The following is a 24,328-nucleotide window of genomic DNA, read 5'->3' as shown; positions in this document are numbered from 1 at the left end:
TATGTTGTATACCAGATCATTAATTTGTGTTGCGAACGCTGAAAGAATCGAGCGATTGTTCAGTATAGTGTGTAACTTCCGTATTGGCCTAGCTACAATTTTAAATTCGGTATCTTTAAAGAATCTGTTAAGCTGTTTGTGCCACTGTTCAACATATGGGACAGAAATAAAGTATTTTTTGATATTACTATTGTTGATTGGTGTAGTATTTTGTATCCTATCCTTAGCTTGTACCCTAATTCAGTTTATTGTGGTAATGGAATAACCCCTGTTTAAGAATCTGCTAGTTAATATTTGTATTTCTGAGTCCAAAGCAGATTCCGTCATTGAATATTTATAGGCATTAAGAAATTGATTAAAGATAATCGATCTTTTGTAGGTGAACAGGTGATAGCTATTATAATGTAGAAGCATACCGGTGTTTGTAGGTTTTCGATAGATGCTAAATTGTATTTTTATTCGAGTCCCGGGTAAGCGTGAAATTTAGAAAGTTTAATGACTTTGTATCCGTATCCTCCCTTTCCAATGTAAATTTGAGTCTAGAATGAATATTATTAAACGAATGTAAAATGTCTTGGATAGTACTACTATCGGTAATAACTAGAACATCGTCTAAATACCTCCCATAGTATGTGATACGGGTTCGAAAAGGTGTCAAATGTATCTGCTCAATCATTGAGAGATAGATCTCTGACATTAAGCCACTCAGGCTCAAACCCATTGGTAATCCAAAAATTTGTTTGTACACCTTGTCTCGAAAGGTGATGTAGTTAGCCTCAACTAACAGTTTAATTAAGTGAAAAATTTCCTTAATAGATAGCTTCAACGTTAATGTTGAAGTTAACGTTGAATAGTTAACGTTCAACGTAATTATACGTGACTATTAATTGCAGAAACCGTTGAAATTAAATTACACGAGAATTCTGTTAATGTTCGGCGGCCATATTTGATTTCCGATGCGTGGACCTTTACGTGCATGTGCGAAGACAAATAATCTCTATTAAAGTATCAGGTTTAACCCGATTCGGTAATTTTCATTCCTGTAATCACGACATACGGTCGAAAAGCGTTATCAGCTTCAGGAAGGAAAATCATTTTGAATATTTTCGTTAGATTCTTTTAATTGCATTAATTTGATTTTTAATTGTTTTAAATTGATTTGAATTGTGTTAAATTGATTATTTAATTTTTTATATTTTACTCTAATGTACTGGTAAGTTGTCGAATTTTTCGTTTTTTCCGTTTTAATTTCTGGAGGGTATCATATGGAAGTGTTCTACTTACTATATTGAGGTAAACTCCTCTTATTATTTTACTAATATTATTATCAACATAGAACATATTGAGTAGTACAGCTCTGATTCATACTATCTAGATACTGTTTTTGTAGAAGTGGTGAGGTTGGTCTTTGAACCATGACTCTATTGCAGAAATGAGTGTCTCGCCGTCAGGGAAGTGGATCCCCTGAAGAAATGATTTTAGGGAAGGAAACAAGAAGTCCAATGGTGCAAGATCAGGTGAGTAGGCTGGTAGGCTGGATGGATTGCAACAACATAAGCGGCCACAAGTGGCCGCTTATGTTGTTGCAATTACAGAAGTGTAAACTGGGGCATTGTCTTGAAGCATTCTCACATAATAGGCACCTGTAATTGTTTCAGCAGGTAATCAGTCATTATTACACCTTTCTCATCCCAAAACACTGTCAGCAGGACCTTTCCTTCTGATGCTTTGACCCTTGCCTACTTCAGGGGCGGGGAACCATGATGTTGCCATTCCATGGACTGCTTTTTACTTTCAGGGTTGAAATGATGTATCCAACTTTCATCCTGAGTGATTAGACGAGAGAAAAAGTCTTCCTCATTTTTTGGCACAGGGATATAACAACTCTTGTGATTTCTGTTGTCAATCAGCCTTCTGGAAACAAGTCAATAATCGGGGAATCCACCTTGCACTCAATTTCCGTAAATGGAGTTAGTCATGAAGGACTGATTCAACAGAGCCCACACTAATCTTCACCTCCTGGGACAATTCACGTACAGATATCAGGGGATCTTCCATAATTAACGACTCCACTTTTCTGATCGTGCTGTCATCAATGGCTGAATGGGGACGACCTGGAATGGGCTCAGATTCTACCAACGTCCGACCACACCCAAACTATGCCAGTGCTTCACAATGCCATAGGATGGGGCTTCTTCCTTATATACAGCAGTCATCCCCTCATGGATTTCTTTAAGAGATTTCCCCTTCAAGAACAGATACTGGATTACAGCTCTGGTTTCAACTTTGTCCATGATGCTACTTTGTCACACGTTCAGCTCTGTAAGAGAAAAACAAATTAAGACATAGGGCTGAAATTTTATACCTTTAGTACAGAGATATGTATGATGCTACACACAAAATATCCTGACTCTGCGATATGTGGAAGTAGGTGAGGGCAATTCTTTATTGAACTACCCTCGTACCTTTTCTTTCTGAAACAACCTTCCTTCCCATATACAGATTGCACATTTAATTGCATATAATGCTTATTTGCATGTAATGAATTTTTGCATACCAAGTTTAGTCGAATTTTGAAACACATTTCATAACTTAATTAAATAGTTGTTTATTTATTTATTATCATTTTTTTTTACTTACACAACATTCATGCTAAATTTTCCTGTCTGTGCACATTTACTTTTACAAGCATACTGATTAATTGTTTTTCTACAGATTGATAACATTTTTAATGCTTCTATCTTTTTAATTCTACATTAACCAATAGTTTTTCAGTTTGCTGGTTTTTCATTCCTCGTGCTGTAAAACACCTGCATGTGTAGTCTACAATCAGTTGAATCAAGAACGCTGAATTAACATAACATAAGTTTTAACATAAGTTAAAACATTTTAAACATTTTATTTTTCCCAGTAATGTCACAAAAATGGAAGGTCTTAACTTTTAGAAAACAGGTTGTTGTTATTATCAATGACTTGGCCAACAACAGGTTGTTATTATCAATGACGTGTCATAAAATGAAATAGGAAAGAAGTATGTAATATCATAGTCCCAAGTGCCTCAAGTCAAAACAAATCAGGAGCAGTCATGGATCAATTTATAGAAAATGCTAACCCGAGCAAGAAACAACAAAGAGAATCAATAAGAGAAGATGTCGGCGAAGTCCTATTTTCTTGGCACACCCAGGCATGTGTTCTTGGCACTCCAATTTCTGGGCCATTCTTCCTTGAAAAAGCAGAAAAAATCTTTAGCTAAACAATTGGATGTGCATGGAACTTTTAATCAACAGGGGATTCCTCAGTGGTGTCAGTGCTAAATGATTCAATTCAAAAAATAAAACTAGATAGTGTAATACGTATTATTGCATTTAGGTATATGTTAGCATAGTGTAGTATTTGTCAAATTAAACTGAATTTAAATGGAAATATGCTGCGGACTAGAACAGCAAAGTAATGGGTTCAAAGTAGCAGAAATGCTCCATCTCAGAGGAGAACTGAAGGGGCGATTCTCTTACGAATCATGGCCTAACGAAAATGTGCTACTTTTTCATGTTTGAGGAACAGGACATGATACAACCAAGGGGATGTATGTCTTTTTTTGTGTGTTTGGTGCAGAGTATGAAGAAATTAGGCTCCAGCTCAGCATCTGATGGGCATTTATGACAACTTGAATGCTCTTGGTTAAACTTCAGTTGCCACTTCTTAGCACACTGCCATTACTGTCATTAACAACCCTGCCAACCTTTGTATCATCTGCAAATTTTGACACTAAGCCTGATATACCTTCATCAATATCATTGATAAATAAACAAAACAATGGAGGACCCAACACTGAACCCTGTGGGACTCCACTAATAACATTAGTCCACGAAGAGCAGCACCCATTAATTACCACCCTCTGCCTTCTCCCACTCAACCATAGTATTAAGGGTAAGTTGCTACAACTATTGTAGCAACTTACCCTTAATACCATTCTGCTCCAATTTGTACAATAGTCTTCTATGCGCAACAGTGTCAAAAGCTTTCCTGAAATCCAAAGATATGATATCAAAATTATTTTTTGCATCCAGTTCCTTTGTAACCACATCATAATATCCTATCATATTTGTCAGACAAGACTTGTCATTAACAAACCCATGCTGTGCCTGAATTATTGCTGCAGTCTTGTCCAGATGATCCTGCAATGCATCTTTAACCAGTGACTCCATTATTTTACCCGGAACAGAAGTTAAACTAACTGGTCTGTAATTACTTGTGTCACCTTCGATCCCCCTTTGTAAATAGGGGATACCTTTACACATCTCCAGTCCGTGGGGACCTCCCCCGAGTCCAAGGATGCTCTCATAATTATGGCTAAGGGTTTTCTTAGTTACTTTGCCACCTCCTTTAATATAACTGGATAAATCCCATCCACCCCAGTGCCTTTCTTATGTTTAACTTCAACAATTTCTCCTCCACTTTGCTCTCAGTTATTATAAAATCATTAAGCACCCTGCTACAATTTGATAACCTTCTGCCATTTTCAAACCTTAATAACTCCTCATATGTGAATGTAGATGCAAAATAATCATTCAGTTTGTTTGCTATCTGAGCAGGATCATCAACGGTCGAACCATCGATATCAAGTGGACTAATCAGATTCATCCCCCTTTCTTTTAGAGTTTATATAAGTAAAGAAATCCTTGCTGTTTTTCTTAACATCTTTTGCCAAAGATTTATTGTAATGTGCCTTCGCCTGCCTAACCTCCTTTGTGAACTGATTACAGACTAGCTTATATCTGCCATAGGCTTCTGAGTCGCTTGATAATTTATATGCATCCCATGCATTTTTCTTCTCTGTCACAAGTCTCATTAGTTCATTTGATAACCATTTAGGCCTAAACCTTGAACGATATTTCTTAATAGGTATGAAACTTTTAGTAGCATCCACGATTAATTCCTTGAATGCTTCCCACTTAGAATTTACTGTTGGTAACATTGACAGTTGATCCCACTGTACAGAATTTAAAAAATGTGTGAGACCACTGTACCCACCTTTACGGAATCAAAAACCCTTTCCTTTACCCCTGATGGTAATTATATCTTTAAGTAAATCCCACATCAGTACACTGTGATCACTGCCACCTAGTGGTTCCTTTATCTTCAAATTCTTAATACACAAATGATCACTGCTGATAACCAGATCAAGAGTATTACCCTCTCTGATTGCCTCTCGAACATGCTGCTGCAAAAAAAAAACAATCATCCAATAAATCCACAAAAGTCTTACTAGTGTGTGAGAGACCAACCCACAATTCCAGCCAATATCTGGGAAGTTAAAATCCCCCATTATAAGACATTCTGATTTACTAGCCCACTCTTTCTCTGTACAATTTTTCATTGTACTCATTTGAGTCATTAGGCCTATAACACATTCCTACTCTTATTTTTGCTTTCGCAGTGCTTATGTCACACCAAACTGACTCAACAGTGCACTGTTCATCTATATCAACTGGATGCACTTCTTTTGATTTTATGTTTTTCTTAATTAACAGCATAACACCTCCCTTCCTATCCTTTCTGTACACATTGTACTCCCCAAATTCCAGTTCTGCAATCCTTATATCTGTGTGACACCACGTCTCTACTATCCCAACAATATCCGCCTTTGATGTCTTGACCAACACTTCAAATCCATCAAATTTATTTACTATACTTCTAGCATTGATATACATGCACTTAATCTTATTCCTAGTTACCCTAACACATCCCATATACCCACCTGTTTCACGATGACTGCCATCAGTCCCTGAAATCCCCAGCACCCCTCGCTCCAGGTTGCTACTTATTCTAATAGAAGTTGTGCAAGGATCGCCTTCACCTCTGCCTGCGGCTACTTTTAACCTTTTAGTCTGTGAATTTCCCCCCCCCCCCAAACTAGCAGTTTTCCGACCTGCCTCGATAGCATCAGCAAATATTCTTGCACCCTTTCTATTTAAGTGTATCCCATCCCTGTAGAAGCAGTCTCTCCTGTTAACAAGCACAGACCACGCTGAAAAAATTCTATCCCTTGAGCCTTGCACATTCCCTCCAGGGCCGAATTGATTGACAAGGCTCATCATATACTCCCTCCTATCGTGTCTGGGCAGAATTGCAGACACTTTCAAATTTAACCCTAATTCACAACTTCTTTGCAACATTGACCTGTACTTGTTAAGTAAATCTGCAGATCTCCTACTCTTAATGTCAATGGTGCCAACGTGTACAACAATATCACCTTTTGTACCCTTAAAAGATGATATATGCTTTACAACGTCATCAACTTTTGCCCCTGGCAGACATACCCTGGTCCTGTTCCATCTATCCTTTTTACACAATATATTCCCCATCTCCCTGACAATAGAGTCACCAACAATAACTAGTTCCTTTGGGACCAGTGCATTCTGCTTTGGAGATTGTCGCTGTGTTGCCTGATGCTCAGAAGTGAGCTGTGACATTGCGCTGGGCAGCTCAGAGCTTGACGGGCCCCTCATATTAATTTCTTCGAGGGCATCTACCCTACACCTCAAGCTCTCATAGACACCTAGTAGAACGCTGAGTTGATGCCTAATTTCTAGACACTCTCTGCACCTGGCGCACACACACACAAAGACATACTCCTTGGCTAGATCATGTTCTGTTCCAGAGAGTTCGGCAAACATTTCACAACTTGCACATTTTTTTAGGTTGCAATGCGTTGGAGAATTTACCCCCTCAGTTCTCCCCCGAGTCACAGCACTCCTGCCACTTTGTGCCCGTTGCTTTGCTGCTCTGGTCTGGGGCATGATATTTTAAATTAATGAGATCAATAAATTTAATTAATTAATTGTCAATACTACGCTATCTAATATAATCCTAAATGCAGTGATGCATATTACACTATATTATTATACGTTAGAGCTGCCTAGTTACCACAATTAAAAATTGAATTCCCTACTACTCTATACAAAAACAATGGCTGCAAGATTCGAATGAAATAACGGTATTGCAGAATCTCCCAAGACGGTGAAGAGACTGCAACCAGGAGACCTACTAATAGAAACCACAAACCAAAGACATTCTGAAAAGCTTTTACAACTAACAAACTTTGCTGGCATTCCTGTAAAAATATCTCCTCATGCAACCCCAAATTCATCTAAGGGTGTCATATCTAGTTGGGATTTATTAAATGTCACCGGAGAAGAAATAATCCAAGAACTGCAGGGACAGAATGTAATAGAAGCAAAAAGAATAATGATAAAAAAAATAATCAACTGGCACTTACCAGAAATATTATTCTTACCTTCAATATGCCAAACTTGCCTTCCTCTGTAAAAGCAGGTTATTTATTTTGTTGCATTCGCCCCTACATTCACAACCCTTTAAGATGCTATAAATGCCAAAAGTATGGCCATTCTCAAACTGTATGTAGAGGAATTCCTGTCTGGCATAACTGTGGGTCCTGAGACCACATAGAAAGTGACTGTACAGCTACAAAAATGACCTGTCCAAATTGCAAATGTGACCATCCTGCATATTCCAAGACATGTGAAAAATGGAAAACCAACAAAAAAATAGTAAAATACAAGGTTGAGAACAAAGTTAGTTACAACTTTGTTCTCAACAAGTTACAACAAGTTAGAACAAAGTTAGTTAGAACAACAAAGAAGCGAGAAAACTAGTTGCACCAACTATAAACCAAAATATTACCTATGCAAATGCTGTAAAAAAATATTAGGCAGTCTCCATTCGAACTGATATCACAGTTCGTACTAATGAATCAATTTCTGATTGGGCTATAAATATCCTCTCTGAGCTACAACCAAATGTATGCAAGCAACAATCCAAGACCTCAGACCAAGCAAATTAGCATTAGTAGAGGCATTTGACGCAAGAAAGCAAGCTTAGGCAGCATCAGCCAAAAAAAAAAAAAAAAAACCACTTCCACTTCACCCCTTTGTTCTTTCAAAATACCTGTCCAGCTGAGCCTTAAACTTATTTAGGCTATCAACCTCCACTACAAGGGATGGAAGTCTGTTCCACCAACCAACCACCCGCTGGCTAAAGGCAAATTTCCGCACGTCTATCCTACATCTGTCTTTCCTCAATTTGAATTTATGCCCTCTCAGGTGATTATTCTGAGCTAGAGGAAGAATCCCATCAGCATTGAGCATGCTCAAACCATTCAAGGCTTTATACACCTCTATCAGATCACCTCGCTGGTGCCTAGTCTCCAGACACTGTAATTTGCAAAACTTAAGCCTTTCTTCGTAAGAGCACACCTTTGTTCCATTCACTAATCTTGTTGCCCTTCTCTGTACTCGTTCCAGCAGCTCTACATCCTTCTTCAAATGAGGCCTCCAGACCTGTATACAGTACTCCAGGTGTGGCCTGACCATTGCCTTATACAAGGGAATAATCACCTCCTTATCCCTGCTGGAAAAATTCCTGTGTATCATTGACAATACTCCATGAGCTACTCTTGCAGCTCGTCTGCACTGCTCAGAGAACTTCATATCTGCCTGCACAACCACCCCCAAGTCCCTTTCATTCTCTACCACTGTCAGTATAGTACCACAGAGTTGATACGTTGCTCTGGGGTTGCTGTTTCCCATGTGTAGTACTTTACATTTGTCAATGTTAAACTTCATTTGCCACCTCTCAGCCCATCTGCTCAACCTTTCCAGATCCTGTTGCAGCAGCATAGTGTCAGTAGTGTCCTTGACAACCCTACCAACCTTTGTATCGTCTGCAAACTTGGACATTAAGCTTGATATACCATCATCAATATCATTTATAAATACAGAAAACAATAATGGACCCAACACTGAGCCCTGAGGGACTCCACTAATAACATTAGTCCACGATGAGCAGTGTCCATTGATTACCACTCTCTGTCTTCTCCCCCTCAACCACCCCTTTATCCATAGCAGCAATTTGCCTCCAATGTCACACTGCTCCAATTTGTGTAGCAGTCTTCCATGTGCAACAGTATCAAAATCCTTTCTAAGATCCAAGTATATAATATCAAAGCTATTCCCTGCATCCAGTTCTTTTGTGACTGCATCATAATATCCAATCAAATTGGTCAGGCAAGACTTCCCCTTAACAAAACCATGCTGTGTCCGAGTTATAACTGAAGTCTTGTCTAAATGATCCTGCAGTGCTTCTTTAACCAGTGCCTCCATTAATTTTCCTGGAACAGAAGTTAAGCTCACAGGTCTATAATTACTTGTGTCAGTCTTTGATCCTCCTTTGTGAATTGGGGTCACATTTGCACATCTCCAGTCTATGGGTACCTCCCCTGAGGCCAAGGAAGCTCTCATAATTATGGCTAAGGGTTTGCTTTTTTCCTTCGCTGCCTCCTTTAATATAACTGGATAGATCCCATCCACCCCGGGTGCCTTTCTTGTGTTTATCTTCAACAGTTTCTCCTCCACGTTACTCCCAGTTATTTCAAGATTCTGTAGCTTACTGCTAGAGTTGAATACACCTCTGGCATTCCCCTCACTGAATAACTCCTCATGTGTGAATGTCGATGCAAAATATTCATTTAGTTTGTTAGCTACCTGAGCAGGATCATCAACAGTTGACCCATCAATATCAAGTGGACCAATCTGATTCATCCCCTTCCTTCTAGAGTTTACATAAGTAAAGAACTCTTTACTGTTTTTCTTTGCATCCCTTGCCAAGGATTTCTCGTAATCTGCCTTCGCCTGCCTAACCTCCTTTGTAACTTGGTTGCATATCTATCAACTTGTATCTATCATAGGCTTCTGTGTCATGTGTTAATTTGTAAGTATCCCATGCATTTTTCTTCTCTGTCATATGCCTCATTAGTTCATCTGACATCTATTTTGGCCTAAACCTTGAACAATATTTCTTACTTGGTATGTAAAGCCTAGTAGCTTCCAAGATTAATTCTTTGAATGCTTCCCATTTTGAATTTGCTGTTGGTAACATCATCAGTTGGTCCCACTGTATAGAATTTAAATACTGTCTCAGTCCATCGTAGTCGCCTTTACAGAAGCAATAACCCTTCCCTTTACCCCTGATGATAGTTACCTCCTTGAGTAAATCCCACTTCAGCACACTGTGATCACTGCCACCTAGTGGTTCATTTATCTGCAGATTCTTAATGCATGAAGAATCACTGCTGATAATCAAATCAAGAGTATTACTCCCTCTAGTTGCCTCCCGAACATGCTGATGTAGAAAACAATCATCCAATAAATCCACAAAAGCCCTGCTAGTGTGTGAGTGACCAGCCCCCAAATTCCAGTCAATATCTGGGAAATTAAAATCTCCCATTATAAGACTCTCTGATTTACTGGCCCACTCTATTTCCCTGTACAGTTTCTGATTATACTCATCAAAGTCATTAGGTTTATAGCACACTCGTACTCTCAATTTTGATCTCCCAATGCTTATGTCACACCAAACTGACTCAACACTGCACTGTCCAGCGATGTCGACTGGCTTCACTTCCTTGGATTTTATGTGTTTCTTAACTAATAGCATAATCCCCTCCCCCTTCCTATCCTGTCTATCCTTTCTGTAGACGTTGTACTCCCCAAATTCCAGTTCTGCATCCCTTATATCTGTGTGACACCACGTCTCTGATATCTCAACAATATCTGCCTTTGATGTTTTGAGCAATACCTCAAATTCATCAAATTTATTTACTAAACTCCTAGCATTGGTGTACATGCAAGTATACCTGCACCTGTTTCTATTCTTAGCTACCCTAACACAACCCATGTGTTTACTTGTACCGCAATGGCTCCCAGCAGTCTCTGAAATATCATGCATCTTGTTTTTCAGGCTTTCATTCTAATAGAAGCAGTGCAAGAATCTCTTTCACCTCTGCCAGTGGCTACTGTCAATCTATTGGTCTTTGTCTCTCCCCAAGCTAGCAGTTTTCCAACCCACCTAACACTGCCTCGATAGCATCAGCAAATATTCTTGCACCCTTTCTATTTAAGTGTATCCCATCCCTGTAGAAGCAATCTCTCCTGTTAACAAGTACAGTCCAGGCTGAAAAAAATTCTACCCCTTGAGCCTTGCACAATCTTTCCAGGGCCGAATTGATCGACAAGGCTCTGTAATTGATCGAATTGATCGACAAATAATACTCCTGCCGAATTAATCGACAAATAATACTCCTCTGACAATACCAGTAGCATCTCCTCTGCCAGTGATTGCTACCACATCCCATATTACAAACTCAAATGCTATGAAAAATATGCAGGACACAGATGGCACATCTATATAGGAAGATCCTATTTTAGAAATTCATGCCGAAGAAGAAATGGACACTAGTCGGCCAGTTTTCTTTAATAAAAGACAAAAATTGGAACATCATAAACCAATCAGCTCCATCAACTAAACACATATGATGCCATGTATTTTGCAATGGAACTGCAGAGGCTTTTGTTGCAATACAGATGATATCTAAGATCTAATTAATAGATTTTCTCCAGTTGCCCACTTCTCCTTTGAAAAAGAACTATTGCCTTTATCGAAGAGATTGTAATACAGCAAATGCTGTCCGTGGTGGTATAGCAATCCTGATAAATTTAAAGATCCCAACTAAACATATTCCATTTCAAACTGAAATAGAAGTTGTTGCTATGTGTATAACTCTCCATATTGCAATAACCCTAGCCTCAATCTACCTACAACCAAACCATACTTACTGTTTAAAAGATCTTGAAGATCTCCTAATATAGATACTTTCCACTCTCTGTATGTTAGAGGATTTCAATGGGCACCACCCCTTATCGGGCAATCCTAAATTAAATAGGCAGGGTCGACTCATTGAAAGCTTTTTAGAGGCACTAAACCTCGCCATACTCAATACTGGCGCACAAGCTCGTGTTCAGCTCCCAACCAGACGTACCTCAGCAATAGATCTCTCCATTTGTTCTCCAATCCAATACTGGTCCCGGCCATAGAGTGGTATGTTATTAATGATCCTATGGGGAGTGATCGCTTCACAATCACATGCAAGGTATTGATATCACAGGCTCCTCTAGCTCAACCCTGCAAGAAAGGGAAATCTTCCCGAGCAAACTGGGCAAAATTTCTGCCATCAGTATCTTTCAATGAGGAAAAAATCCGTCTCCAGCCTATTGATGATGTGACAGAATACAGTACATCACGCCACATCTCCTAAATGTGGCTAAAGACAATACCACTATCAAATCCTCTGGGCCGAAGGCATTATAATTATTGGTGGAATGAGGAATGCAGAAAAAAAGCAAAAAGTAAAGCCTGGAATTTGTTTTGGCAATATCCAACAATGGCCAACCTGATAAATTATAAGAAGTAAAAGGCAAAAGCACATTTCATACAAAGGCTAGCCAAAAAAGAATCCTGGACCCGTTTTGCATCAAGCATTAACAAAAACACTGACACCAAAATAATATGGAGAAAAATTAGACAGCTTGCTGGTAAGTTTCTTACCATACCTTCTCCAGTCCTTTCCTTGAATGGCAGAGATCTATCTATTCCTTTAGATATTGAAAATGCTGTGGGCAAAACTTTTGCCGAAGTTGCAGTGCATTCAGCTTATATTCCATAATTCCAAAGAATTAAAAACACTGCAGAACAGCGTTCTATTAACTTTCAAACTGCCCTCCTTCTGCCATATAACAAACTTCTGCAATATTCTGAACTCTTGCATGCCATTGGAACAGCTCACAATGGTGCTGCCAGACAAGATGGGATCTATTATGTCATGCTACAACATCTTGATGACAAAGCTTTTCATCTCCTCCTGGTCTTTTACAACCAAATTTTTCTGGAAAATGTTTATCCAGCTTCTTGGCATCATTCTACTGTGTTGGCATTCCTAAAGCCTGGAAAAGATCCAACCAATCCCAATCCCAAGCTACAGACCAATATCCCTCCCAAGCTGCATCCTAGAAAAATCCTAGAAAAAATTGTCCACAGTAGACTCATCTGGATCATTGAGTTTGAAGAGTTAATGAGTCAGTCAATATAACTTTCATCAAAACAGGTCATGCTTGGATCTTATGGTTTCAATAGATATAGAGAAGACTTTTGACACCACCTGGCAGCATGGCATACTTTGTGATCTTTACTCTCTTGGTCTGTGGGGCAACCTTCCTCTATTTGTTCAGAACTTCCTACATACTAGATTGTTTTCAAGTTCAATACCAACATGCCCTCTCTGCAACATCCTTGCAGGAAGGTGTTCCAAAGGGATCAGTACTGAGTGCCACTCTGTTTGCTCTTAGAATAGATTCCATCATCAGACAGCTTCCAAATACAGTTGAGACTTACCTTTATGCAGATGACTTTTCCATCTCCTGCCATTCCCAAAATATGAGATCTATTGAATGGCAGCTTCAAATCTCACTTAATAAAATACAACAGTGGGCCAGTTTCAATGGCTATCGAATCTCACAGCAGAAAACAGTTGCTATACATTTTTGTAGGCAATGCAAACTTCATCCTCATCCTGAACTTCAAATTTCTAATGTCTCCATCCTGGTCACTAATAACATCGGATTTCTAGGATTAACCCTTGATAACAAGTTAAATTTTATAGACCATATTAAAAATGTACGTATGTACGTCTTGTCTATAAAGTTAAATATACTCAGAGCTTTATCTGCCCGAACATGGGCATAGATTGTACCTCTCTGCTTCGGCTATACAGGGCATTAATCAGATTCTGCCAGAACAAGTGCATTATGCTGGCTTGATCCCAACACAGTGCTTTGAGGATTGCACTTGGTGCTTTCAGAACGTCGCCCACACATAGTCTCTACGTCGATGCTCATGAGCCCCCACTAACGTTACGTAGGAAAACACTGTTACTTGTATTTTTTTGTATCTTATCAGCATACTAAAGTATGCTGATAAGATACAAAAAAAAAAAAAAAAAAAAGTTGTGCCTCGCATCCCATTCAGTCATACATTTTCAACTCACCTTTAGAAAATCTCTACAGAAATAAACCTAGCAAAACAAGCTGCTCTTCACCTTCTTGAACTGTCGCAGGTTTGGAATGTCTCCATCCATTCCATACAACAGATAGCAACTTACTCTCAATCACCATGGGCTCTTCCTCCTGTACCAACCTGTGACACTTACCTCTGTCAATGGGGAAAGAATATTTTAAAAGCATCAAATATCAGACAACTTCATGCAGATCACATATATTGATTTTATAAAGATATATTGATTTTTCCCAAATTTATACAGATGGCTCTAAATCTAATGCAAACATTGGAGCAGCAGCAGTGTTTTCAAATATCAATATTTCAGCAACCCTTCCATCTGAATTCAGTATCTTCTTAGCTGAATTATGTGCAATAAAACTAGCTTTAGAAAATCTGTGTTCTGACTGTTCTTTAAATCTGTTATTTAATTTACACTGATTCCCTCAGCTCAATCATGGCATTATCTTATTCTTCAGATAAAGTTCATCCTGTTCTAGATGAAATTAGAGCTTATTGTTACAATTTGAAAAACATCATCAACTGGTCACTTTCTGTTGGATTCCAGCACATTCTGGTATTTTGGGCAATGAACTGGGTGATAAAGCTGCCAAAAATCCAACTACATTAGATTTAATCAGTATCCCAGTTCCGGCATCAGACTATGCACTAACCACTCAGCTGCATGCCTGTCAGAATGGACAGCACTCTGGCACTCGCAGACTAATAATTAACCTTTTCAGTTTAAACTGTATCCAAATATTTGGCGCTCCAGTGTCCATACATTGAGATGAGAAGTAGTAGTCCTTTCAAGAGCAAGAATAGGTCATACCCATTTGGCCCTCCATTTACTTGCAGGAGATGATCCACCACATTGTTCTATAAATCTGACTGTGAAACATATTCTGATTGACTGCCCCTACTATAAACAAGACAGAACTTCAACCTTGCTATCACTGGTTAATCTTTGTAAACCAATAACTCTAGAAAATCTCATTGGTGATAAGGCAAATATATCTGAATTTTTTAACCTCCTCAGGCAAACTGGACTTTTTAATCATTTCTGATTTCAGATTTTTTTTCTGTCACAGAAAATTTCGAATTTTTATATATTAAATGAATAGGTGCATTACAGCCATAGCAGCTTATGCACCATTAAACCACCATAACAACAACAACAACCAGATTTGATGTAACCTCTAATGCTGAGATCTTTGAAAGAATAATGAAGCTCATAAGGCAACAAATTTGTTATTTCTACTGGAGGAACAAAAATTACTCTGTGGCCCTATTGTATTGACATTTGTTTGATTGCACTATTGAATATGTAACACTGGATGATGTTTTATGAGGGCTATCCATAAACAAACACAGAACCTAGCAATAAAATAAATATTTTTATTTTCTCAATAAAAAGCAATATATATAAATAATAACAATGAATTCATAGGAAGTGCACAATCATGTTAGCATTAGTAGTGGCATGAAATGCAAAAAAAAAAAAAAACTACCTACTTTTCTTTTAAATCATGTATTGGCGATCATGTAAAACCACATGGTAAACCTACTATTCCCAGTAAACTCCACTCAATGCCCGCTGTGTTGTTTGTTAAAATTCATACACTAAAAACAAGATTAGGAACCATAATTAAGAAACACAAGGTGCAAGAGATCACAGTGTATCGATGTGGGATTTACTTAAAGAAGTAACAACCATCAAGTATAATGGGAAAGGCTAATGATATTATTACCAACGACAATTTTAATGGAAAACATTTGGGATAATAATTATAGAAACTACTAGGCTTTTCATACCAACTAAGAAATAGTGTTAGAGGATTAGACCTAAATGGATAACAGATGAACTGAGACACATGGCACAGAAGAAAAATTTGTGGGATGTGTATAAATTATCAGGTGATATAGAAGGCTATGGTAGATATAAACTAATCTGCAATCAAATCAAAAAAGGAGGTTACACAAGCCAAGGCAGATTATGGGAAATCTTTGGCAAAAAATACAAAGAAAAACAACAGACTTTACTTATGTAAACATTAGAAGGAAGGGGATGAACCCAATTGGTCCACATGATATGGATGGTTTAAATGTTGATGATCCTGCTCAGGTTGATCTTGAGTTGAGCACTCAGAAAGGTATATTTCTATTTATTTAAAATAATACTGTGCTTTCAGCCTTTTTAGTGCTTACATCTCTTCAATGAGGGCCCCCAAAAAAGGGCTAAACCTGTGGTATGGGGAAATGTCATGCACTTGCAATTCAGTTCTCCATTGGACTAGCTCTTTTTATATAAAGAGCTGAGTGTAATAATTAAGCAACTCATGGCGATGTATCTCCACAATATGAGATTGATGCATTTAATGGGAAACATAGCTTATTCAGTTGCTATGTGCAGACTGAGGCTATGCTCTACTTGCAAAGTCATGTTTTATAGCTCTCCTAGTGACATATCCCTAAATTCATTGAACTATAATCATGTAATTTTTTAATTGAAATAAAAATACAAGTTTTAGTTCCTATTGTTATATTTTAAGTATTATGAGTTTCATAGTGATTGATAACAAACAACATTTTATGTAATCTCCAGGGGCTAACATCTCGTGAGTACATGCTTGGCAAACTCAGGGTCCTCAGCTGGATATCATCATTCTTCTCTTTCTACTTCTGACTCTCTCTCTCTCTTTCTTTCTTTCAGGGTAACTCGTGAATTTTTATTTTTGGCTGGTGCAGCATAAGCCTCAGGCTTCCTTGCACCATATGGCTAATAATTATAATAATAATGATAATGGTTAAAATATATAACCACCCATTTTATTTTCAATCCATTTTCTTTTACTTAGATCCCTTTGTTCGAGTTCATCCTTTTGAAACCCTACCATTTCTCTTAGACAGCATTGTGGAACATTATCGTGAGGTAAGATGGTATAATATGTTATGTGAAAATACTTACCTAGTAAACATTTGTCTAACGATTTATTTATTTTAAAAGGAATTCTTCTGTTGTTCTTATCAAACCTGTGATTTTTCTTAGGAAGTCACATTGTCTTTCTGTGTTTTTTAAAAACTGCTGAGCATAATAATGGGTATATAGTGATATCATTTACAGAAAATATAATATTAATAATTGCTGTATGATATAGAAATAAGAAAGATATGAACATGAAATTCTGAATCACCACGTGCAAGTTTGGCAAGCATTACCACATGGCTCTTGGGAATAAAATAACCCACCTTTACCTTGATTTCTCATCATTCAGATGGAAAAGTATGGTAAAGGCTGGATGTTCTATTGAAACAACTGGGAAAGGTGATTCAATAAATCATGCAGCAAATAATTTGATTAGTAATTCTAAAATAAATATTATAACGTCAGTGTTGTAGTTTTTTTCATTTAAAATATCAAAAAAAGTGTCTTTTTTTTTGTGTCGTATATATGTGGCCGATGCAGGTTACTTTATTTCTTGAGAAGCCGTGTCGGCCACATACATGTGATGCTATTACGGCATACATATGAAGGTCATTTGTGATTAGTTTATTGCACGTGCAGCGAGTGCTGCAATAAAACTAATTGCGATAAAATAAACTCTCAAACATTGCAATAAGTTTGTGAAAACAAGTTCGTTAGCACACTGTATTATCTATCGTATTGTGTTGTGTTGTATTTTTCTGCAAGTTTGTACATGATATAGAAATACATGATATAGAAACAAGTGTGTTTATCATGTTGTACATGATATAGAAACAAGTGTGTTGTAAAAAAAAAAAATATCTAAAAAGGAATCACTAAAAGAAAATTAGTAAAATAAGAGGAACTGAGAGAAATTGCTGGAATTTACAACTAAGCAGAGTTAAACTTCTCAGACACACTGCTGTCGAGTTTTTTCAGAAGTTCAACTTTATCTGTTATGGACAATATATGGTGTTTGTGCTTTACACCATGAGAAGCACTTCCTTTATGCATTGAAACCATGGCTGGGATTAAATGTGAGCAGGTTATAATAATAAATGCACAAAAACAAGTAGGAATAGCTTGCCAGTGTGTGAGTTCGCGCCGACAGCTGATGCTGCAACCAACTTTCAAATTTCCCCAGTGTGCCGACCAGGGAAATTTGAAATTATGTTCGCGGAAATTATGTCCGAATTAGTGGTGAAACTGGATTACCGGTGGCCGGATTAGTGATGGTCAACCTGTATCTCAATATGTGATTGGGCTAAATCACTCCTCTCCTCATCAAAGGAAAAACCTACTCCCAAATATTCTACTTGAGAAGCAAATACTCCTGTAACAATACATCCAGATAAGAAACCTAATGAGCAACCAAAAGAACAAGCCAAGAGCCCTGAAAGAAGCAACACAACTAAATTTATATGCAATACCATGAATATTGACGAAAAGATAGATGAAGATGATCCAGTTCTTGAGATTCATCCAGAGGATGACATTGACACAGGTTAGGCCAATATTCCCAAAAAAAGAAAAAGCAAAAGTAGACAAGCGCAAACAAAAAAATCCGCTGTAAGTAACCAAACCCACCAGTTAAAACCAAACAATGCATACAGTGATTCAATGGAATTGTCACGGACTTAGTGCTAATTTAGATAACCTCTACGATCTCCTAAGTGAATATAAGCCTGTTGCAGCATGCATACAAGAAACAAACCTAATGAATGCAGTATCTATAACAATCAAACACTTTACAATTTATAGAAAAGATTGAAACTGCTCTAATGCAGCACACAGAGGAGTAGCGCTGTTAGTAAATAATTTCCTCCAGACCTATTCCCTTGCAAACACCACTGGAGGCAATTGCAGCCCGTGTCACCATTGGCATAACGATAACATTACTCTCATTGTATCTGTCACCAAACCACGCTTACACCCTTGCCGATTTAGATGACCTAGTAAGACAAATACCTGCTCCTTTCTGTATTCTTGGTGACTGGAATGACCATAACCCCCTATGGAGTTCTCAACATCTTGACTGCAGAGGACAAATAATTGAGAAATTCTTGGATAAACACGATCTATTTTAAACACTGGTGATCACACATATGTGCATATATCATCTGGTTCAAGCTCTGCCATTGATCTATCAGTATGTTCCCCAACAATATTTCCTCTCATAGACTGGAGAGTTACTGACAACCCTCTTGGTTTCCGATCATCTGTAATTTCTGTACACGTTCTCCTCCACAGAGTACCATTAGAACAATTTGGAAATTTGAAAAGGCCAACTGGACTAAATATCAAGAAATAGCTCATTTAGATCCCACTATCATTGATTGACAAGATTGATTCTGCAGTAAGCTATATTGCACAACAAATAATGATAGCAGCTGAATCTGCTATCCCAAAATAATCATTTAAAATCTTAACTCCATCCAAAAATGAGGTGGAATGAAGAATGAAGCATTGCTAAAAGAGAAAGGAATAAATACTGGAATCAGTTTAGAAAACATTCAACCACAGCCAACCTCCTACAGTTTAAGAGAGCAAGAGCTGAGTCTCATCATGTGAGACAAATGAGTAAAACAGAAGCATGGGCACGCTATGCTGCCACCATAAACAGATTCACAGATACTGCTACAGTGTGGAAAAAATCAAACATATCAGTGGAATATACTCACTTGCTACTTCTCCGATTCTATTTCTGAAAGGAAAGGAAAGGACATTTCTGAACCTGTGGAAATTGCTAATGCTTTCGGCTCATCTTTTGAAACACTCTCAGCTGTTTCCACCTGTGAACCAGCCTTTCAGTCGCTAAAATGCAGAACGTATAAACTGAATTTTAATACCGCTCTCCAATATTCATGCAATCTGCCACTGACCATGACTGAATTGCTTAATGCGCTCAAAAAAGTGAAAAACAGTGCTCCCAGTCCCGATGGAATTTATTATGCAATGATTTCCCATTTAAGTGAAAGATCATTAAGTGCTCTCTTATGACTCTATAATAGAATTTTCTTAGAAGAATATTACCCCACCAGTTGGTGCCATTCTTATGTGCTAACCTTCCCGAAACCAGGAAAAGACCACACAGATCCAACAAACTATCGGACTATCTCCATAACAAGTTGCTTGGGTAAAACAATTGAAAAAATAGTTAACGCCTGATTAACATGGCATTTGGAGACCCAAACGTTCTGAGTCCAAGCCAGTATGGTTTTTGGAGAAGTAGATTGACACTTGATCTCATTATCAAAGTGGAAGCAAATATTCGGAACGCTTTTCTAAGAAATGAGCACTTTGTTATGATATGCATTGACATCAAAAAAGCATTTGATACAACTTGGCGTGGCGCCTCTGTAGCCAGGTGGGCAGGAGCAGCAGTGCGTAGCACACGCTTCTTGATTAGACTGGGGTTCGAACCAGTGACCACCAGATACAGAGGATGCGGAAAGGTCAGGGAATGACCACCGCATATCCCCGGAGCAATGTGGCCTTGGTTACTAATGCTCTCCAGGTGGGAAGGAGGAGCAGCAGCAGTGCATAATACACTCTTCTTGATTAGACCAGGGTTCGAGCCCGTCACCACCAAATACGGAGGATGCGGAAAGGTCAGGGAATGACCACCGCATATTCTCGAGCAATATGGCCTTAGTTGCTAATGCTCCTAAAAACCAAATAACAAATAACAAATAACTAATGCTCCTAAAAACCAAATAACATAACAAACCAACTTGGCATTATGGGATTCTTCGTGACTTACGTAAATCTGGTCTTCGGGGTCATCTTCCAAAATATATTCAGAACTTTCTATCTAACAGATCCTTCCAGGTCCGCTTCCACTTGTCACTTTCTGAAACATACGTACAAGAAGAGGGAGTTCCCCCAGGGATCAGTGCTGAGCTCATACAGTTGATGCAGTTGTTTCTTCTGTATGCTGATGACCTTGCCATCTCATGTCATTCTCAAAATATGCAACTTATTGAGAGACAACTACAAGGCACAATTAATAGAATAGTCTCTTGGGCCAAAAATTTTTAAATCCAAATCGAGAATTTCTAAATTCAAAACAACTGCAGTACACTTCTGTCGTAAACGTACGTTGCATCCTGATCGAGACCTTCAGTTAGATTCTCATCGTATCACATTTCAGCCAAGTACTCATTTTCTTGGTATAATACTTGATAAAAAACTAAACTTCCTTGAACATATAAAATATATTCATACCAGCTGTCTTAAGGAACTAAATATTCTCAGAGTAATCTCCTCTATGTCATGGGGTGCAGATCGTTACATGTGGCTACATTTATATCATTCATTAATTAGATCCCACTTAAACTATGCATCTCTTACATACGCCTCAGCCAGGCCAAGTGTACTGAAATGGCTTGATCCCATTCATCACAGTGCACTTCGAGTTGCACTGGGGGCCTTTTGTACATCTCCAATTGTAAGTCTATATATGGAAGCCCATGAACCACCGCTAGACCTTCGACAACAAATTCTTCTCCTAAATTATGCCGCTAAAATCAGCAGCCTTCCACATCACTCAATATGGCAATATCTCTTCAGACCAAAATAGAAAAACCTCTATCAAACTAAATCACATCTCAACAAACCATCTGGCATTAGGCTTCAAGCTCTAAACACTAGCTGGGGACTCAACATGAATAACATACTGCAGGATACTAGCATGGAAATTCAGCCGTGGCAAATACCCACAATATACGTTGACAGATATTTTCAGAAATGGGGGAAGAATAATCTTCCAGATACTAACATTAGACAATTACATCTGGCCCACACCAATCAGTTTAGAAGTTACGTACAGCTATATACAGATGGATCCAAGACTGCCAATAAAGTTGGTAGCCCTCGAGAACATTAAAGAAGACTCATATGCTCAATCCATCATATATACCGATTCGTTAAGTGCCATGAATTGTATACAATGTAAATGCTCCACAATCATTCTCTGATACAGAAAATCTGGTCTCAGTTAATGGAAATTCATATACGTGGCCACCGCACAATTTTTTGTTGGATTCCTGGACACTCTGGAATACCAGAAAATTAACAGGCAGATTTAGCTGCTAAAAATGCTCCAAATACGATCTCCCCCAATTTCAGGACACCATATGTTGACTATAAATCCATTATACAACAGACCTCTAAAGGACAGTGGAAACGTATATGGGAAAAAGAAACACACAATAAACTTTTTGAAATAAAGAGTGAACCCAAACAGTGGCAGTCCAGTCTAAGAGGAAATAGAAAAGAAGAAACTGTACTAGCACAATTGTGCATTGGTCATACATACCTCACTCACAGTTACCTATTAAGAAAGTAAGATGCCCCCACAATGCAGTAACTGTTCATGCCCACTTACTGTAAAGCATATCATTATAGAATGCCCACTATATCTAAGAGAACGAAAAACTGCTTTTTCTTCACATTTAAAAAATGGCAATCAAGTAACACTACTGAATGTTCTAGGAGATCGTCAGGATATGGATGATGTTTTTGGTTTTTTCTAAAATCGATTGATAAATATCATCTTGTCTGAACTTTTATATCAGAGTCAAAACAAACAAGAAAAATATACTAGCCAGAAATATGTGCATTATAGCAATTGTTGCTGATGCACCAACAAACCCAACAACAGCTTATGTCACACCAAACTGACTCAACATTGCATTGTCCACCAACGTCAATTGGATGAACTTTCTAAGATTTTGTGTTTCTTAACTAACAGCATAACCCCCTCCCCCTTCCTACCCTGTCTATCCTTTCTGTACACATTGTACTCCCCAAATTCCAATTCTGCATTCCTAATATCTGTGTGACACCATGTCTCTGATATTCCAACAATATCTGCCTTTGATGTCTTGACCAGCACTTCAAACTCATCAAATTTATTAACTATACTCCTAGCATTGGTGTACATGCAAGTATACATGCACCTGTTTCTACTCTTAGTTATCCTAACACAGTCCATGTATTTACTTGTTCCACTATTACTCCCAGCAGTCATCAAAATCTCCAGCACCTTGCTTTCCAGGCTGCTGCTCATTCTAATAGAAGCAGTGCAAGAATCACTTTTGCCTCTGCCTGCAGCCACTGTTAACCTTTTATTCTTTGTATCCCCCCCCCCCAAGCTAGCAGTTTTTTGACCCACTTTAACACTGCCTTGATAGCATCCCCAAATATCCTTGCACCCCTTTCAATTAAAATGGACCCCATCCCTGTAGAAGCAGTCTCTTCTGTCAACGAGCACAGACCACGCTGAAAAAAAAAAAAAACCATGAGCCTTGCACAATCTCTCCAGGGCAGAATTGATTGAGAAGGCTCTCATCATTTACAACCTTGTGTCTGGGCAGAATTGCAGACACTTTCACATTCAACCCTAACTCGCGACTTTTTTTCAACATTGACCTGTACTTGTTGAGTAAATCTGCAGATTTATGCAGATATGCAAGAATATCTCAATGAAACTCATTTATGGATAGAACAAGGTACTAAAGTAGATGATGTGGTTTTCCTGGCCCTCCCCAAGTCTCCATGGGAATATTATTCTAGACATGTTGAATAATTAACTATGCCTTAACATCTTGAGGATTTAGCAATATGTGAGAATATCTCAATTACACACTACTGAACTGTGAATGGGACATGGTGCTAAGAAGATGATGTGGTGTCCCTGGCTTTTCTAAGTATCCAGACCTAACACTATACAACCTTTTTTTGTGGGCTGTAAAAAAAGACACTGTTTTTGTGCCACCATTGCCAACACACATTCCTAAATTGAAATGTAGGATCACTGAGGCAGTGGCATCGATTACTACAAACATACCAACAAAGGTCCGAGAAGAAATGCTTTTGTCACATCGATGTCTTCCATATGACTATGGGGATCATACTAATGGCTACAAGATGCATAGGAAACTTCCAGAGATTTTTTTATGTATATGGCCCAGTTTTCATTATTAAATTTTTTGAAACTGTCTACTCCTTTTTTTCTGCATTAGCTAGTAATGAAATAATTAGCTCTTATTTATTAATATATAGTGATCTTATGTTTGTTTGTTTGTTTGTTTTTTATTTATATTCTCTCCCTCTAAAAACAGACAAGGGTCTGTTTTTAGAGGGAATAAAATAAATAGTATAAGGAAACTAATAATCTTTTTTTAATGGCTGGCCCACTCCCATCGAACTATTCTGCAATACATTGTCAAAAACTATTATGTACTGAATGCTGCTTTGAACAAAGAGTGATTAGTTATTTCTGATATTGCATGGGTTTACAAATGAGTATAATCTGTCATTACTCCCAAAGATTGAGATAAGGAAATATTTGGTCTCCATTATTAAAATGTGAATGCACTATATGATCAAGTA

At 38.0% G+C, this 24,328-nt stretch overlaps 1 protein-coding gene across 5 annotated transcripts in view; it reads left to right on the top strand.

Moving 5' to 3' along the window:
• The window catches only part of LOC150079291 (intermembrane lipid transfer protein VPS13D-like), a 1,618,665-nt gene that overhangs the window by 1,536,333 nt on the left and 58,004 nt on the right, over positions 1–24,328 (top strand). For all 5 annotated transcript variants that reach the window (XM_090383928.1, XM_090383929.1, XM_090383926.1 and 2 more), the window contains one exon: positions 16,824–16,897. In XM_090383928.1, coding sequence (XP_090240054.1) covers positions 16,824–16,897 — 74 coding nt within the window. The remainder of the gene's footprint in view (positions 1–16,823; positions 16,898–24,328) is intronic.

This window comes from Mastigoproctus giganteus, chromosome 10 (assembly GCF_048544385.1).
Source record: "Mastigoproctus giganteus isolate SK-2022 chromosome 10, ASM4854438v1, whole genome shotgun sequence".
NCBI lineage: Eukaryota > Metazoa > Arthropoda > Arachnida > Uropygi > Thelyphonidae > Mastigoproctus > Mastigoproctus giganteus.
Note: the sequence above shows the minus strand (reverse complement) of the source record. Positions and strands in the feature narration are given on the sequence as shown.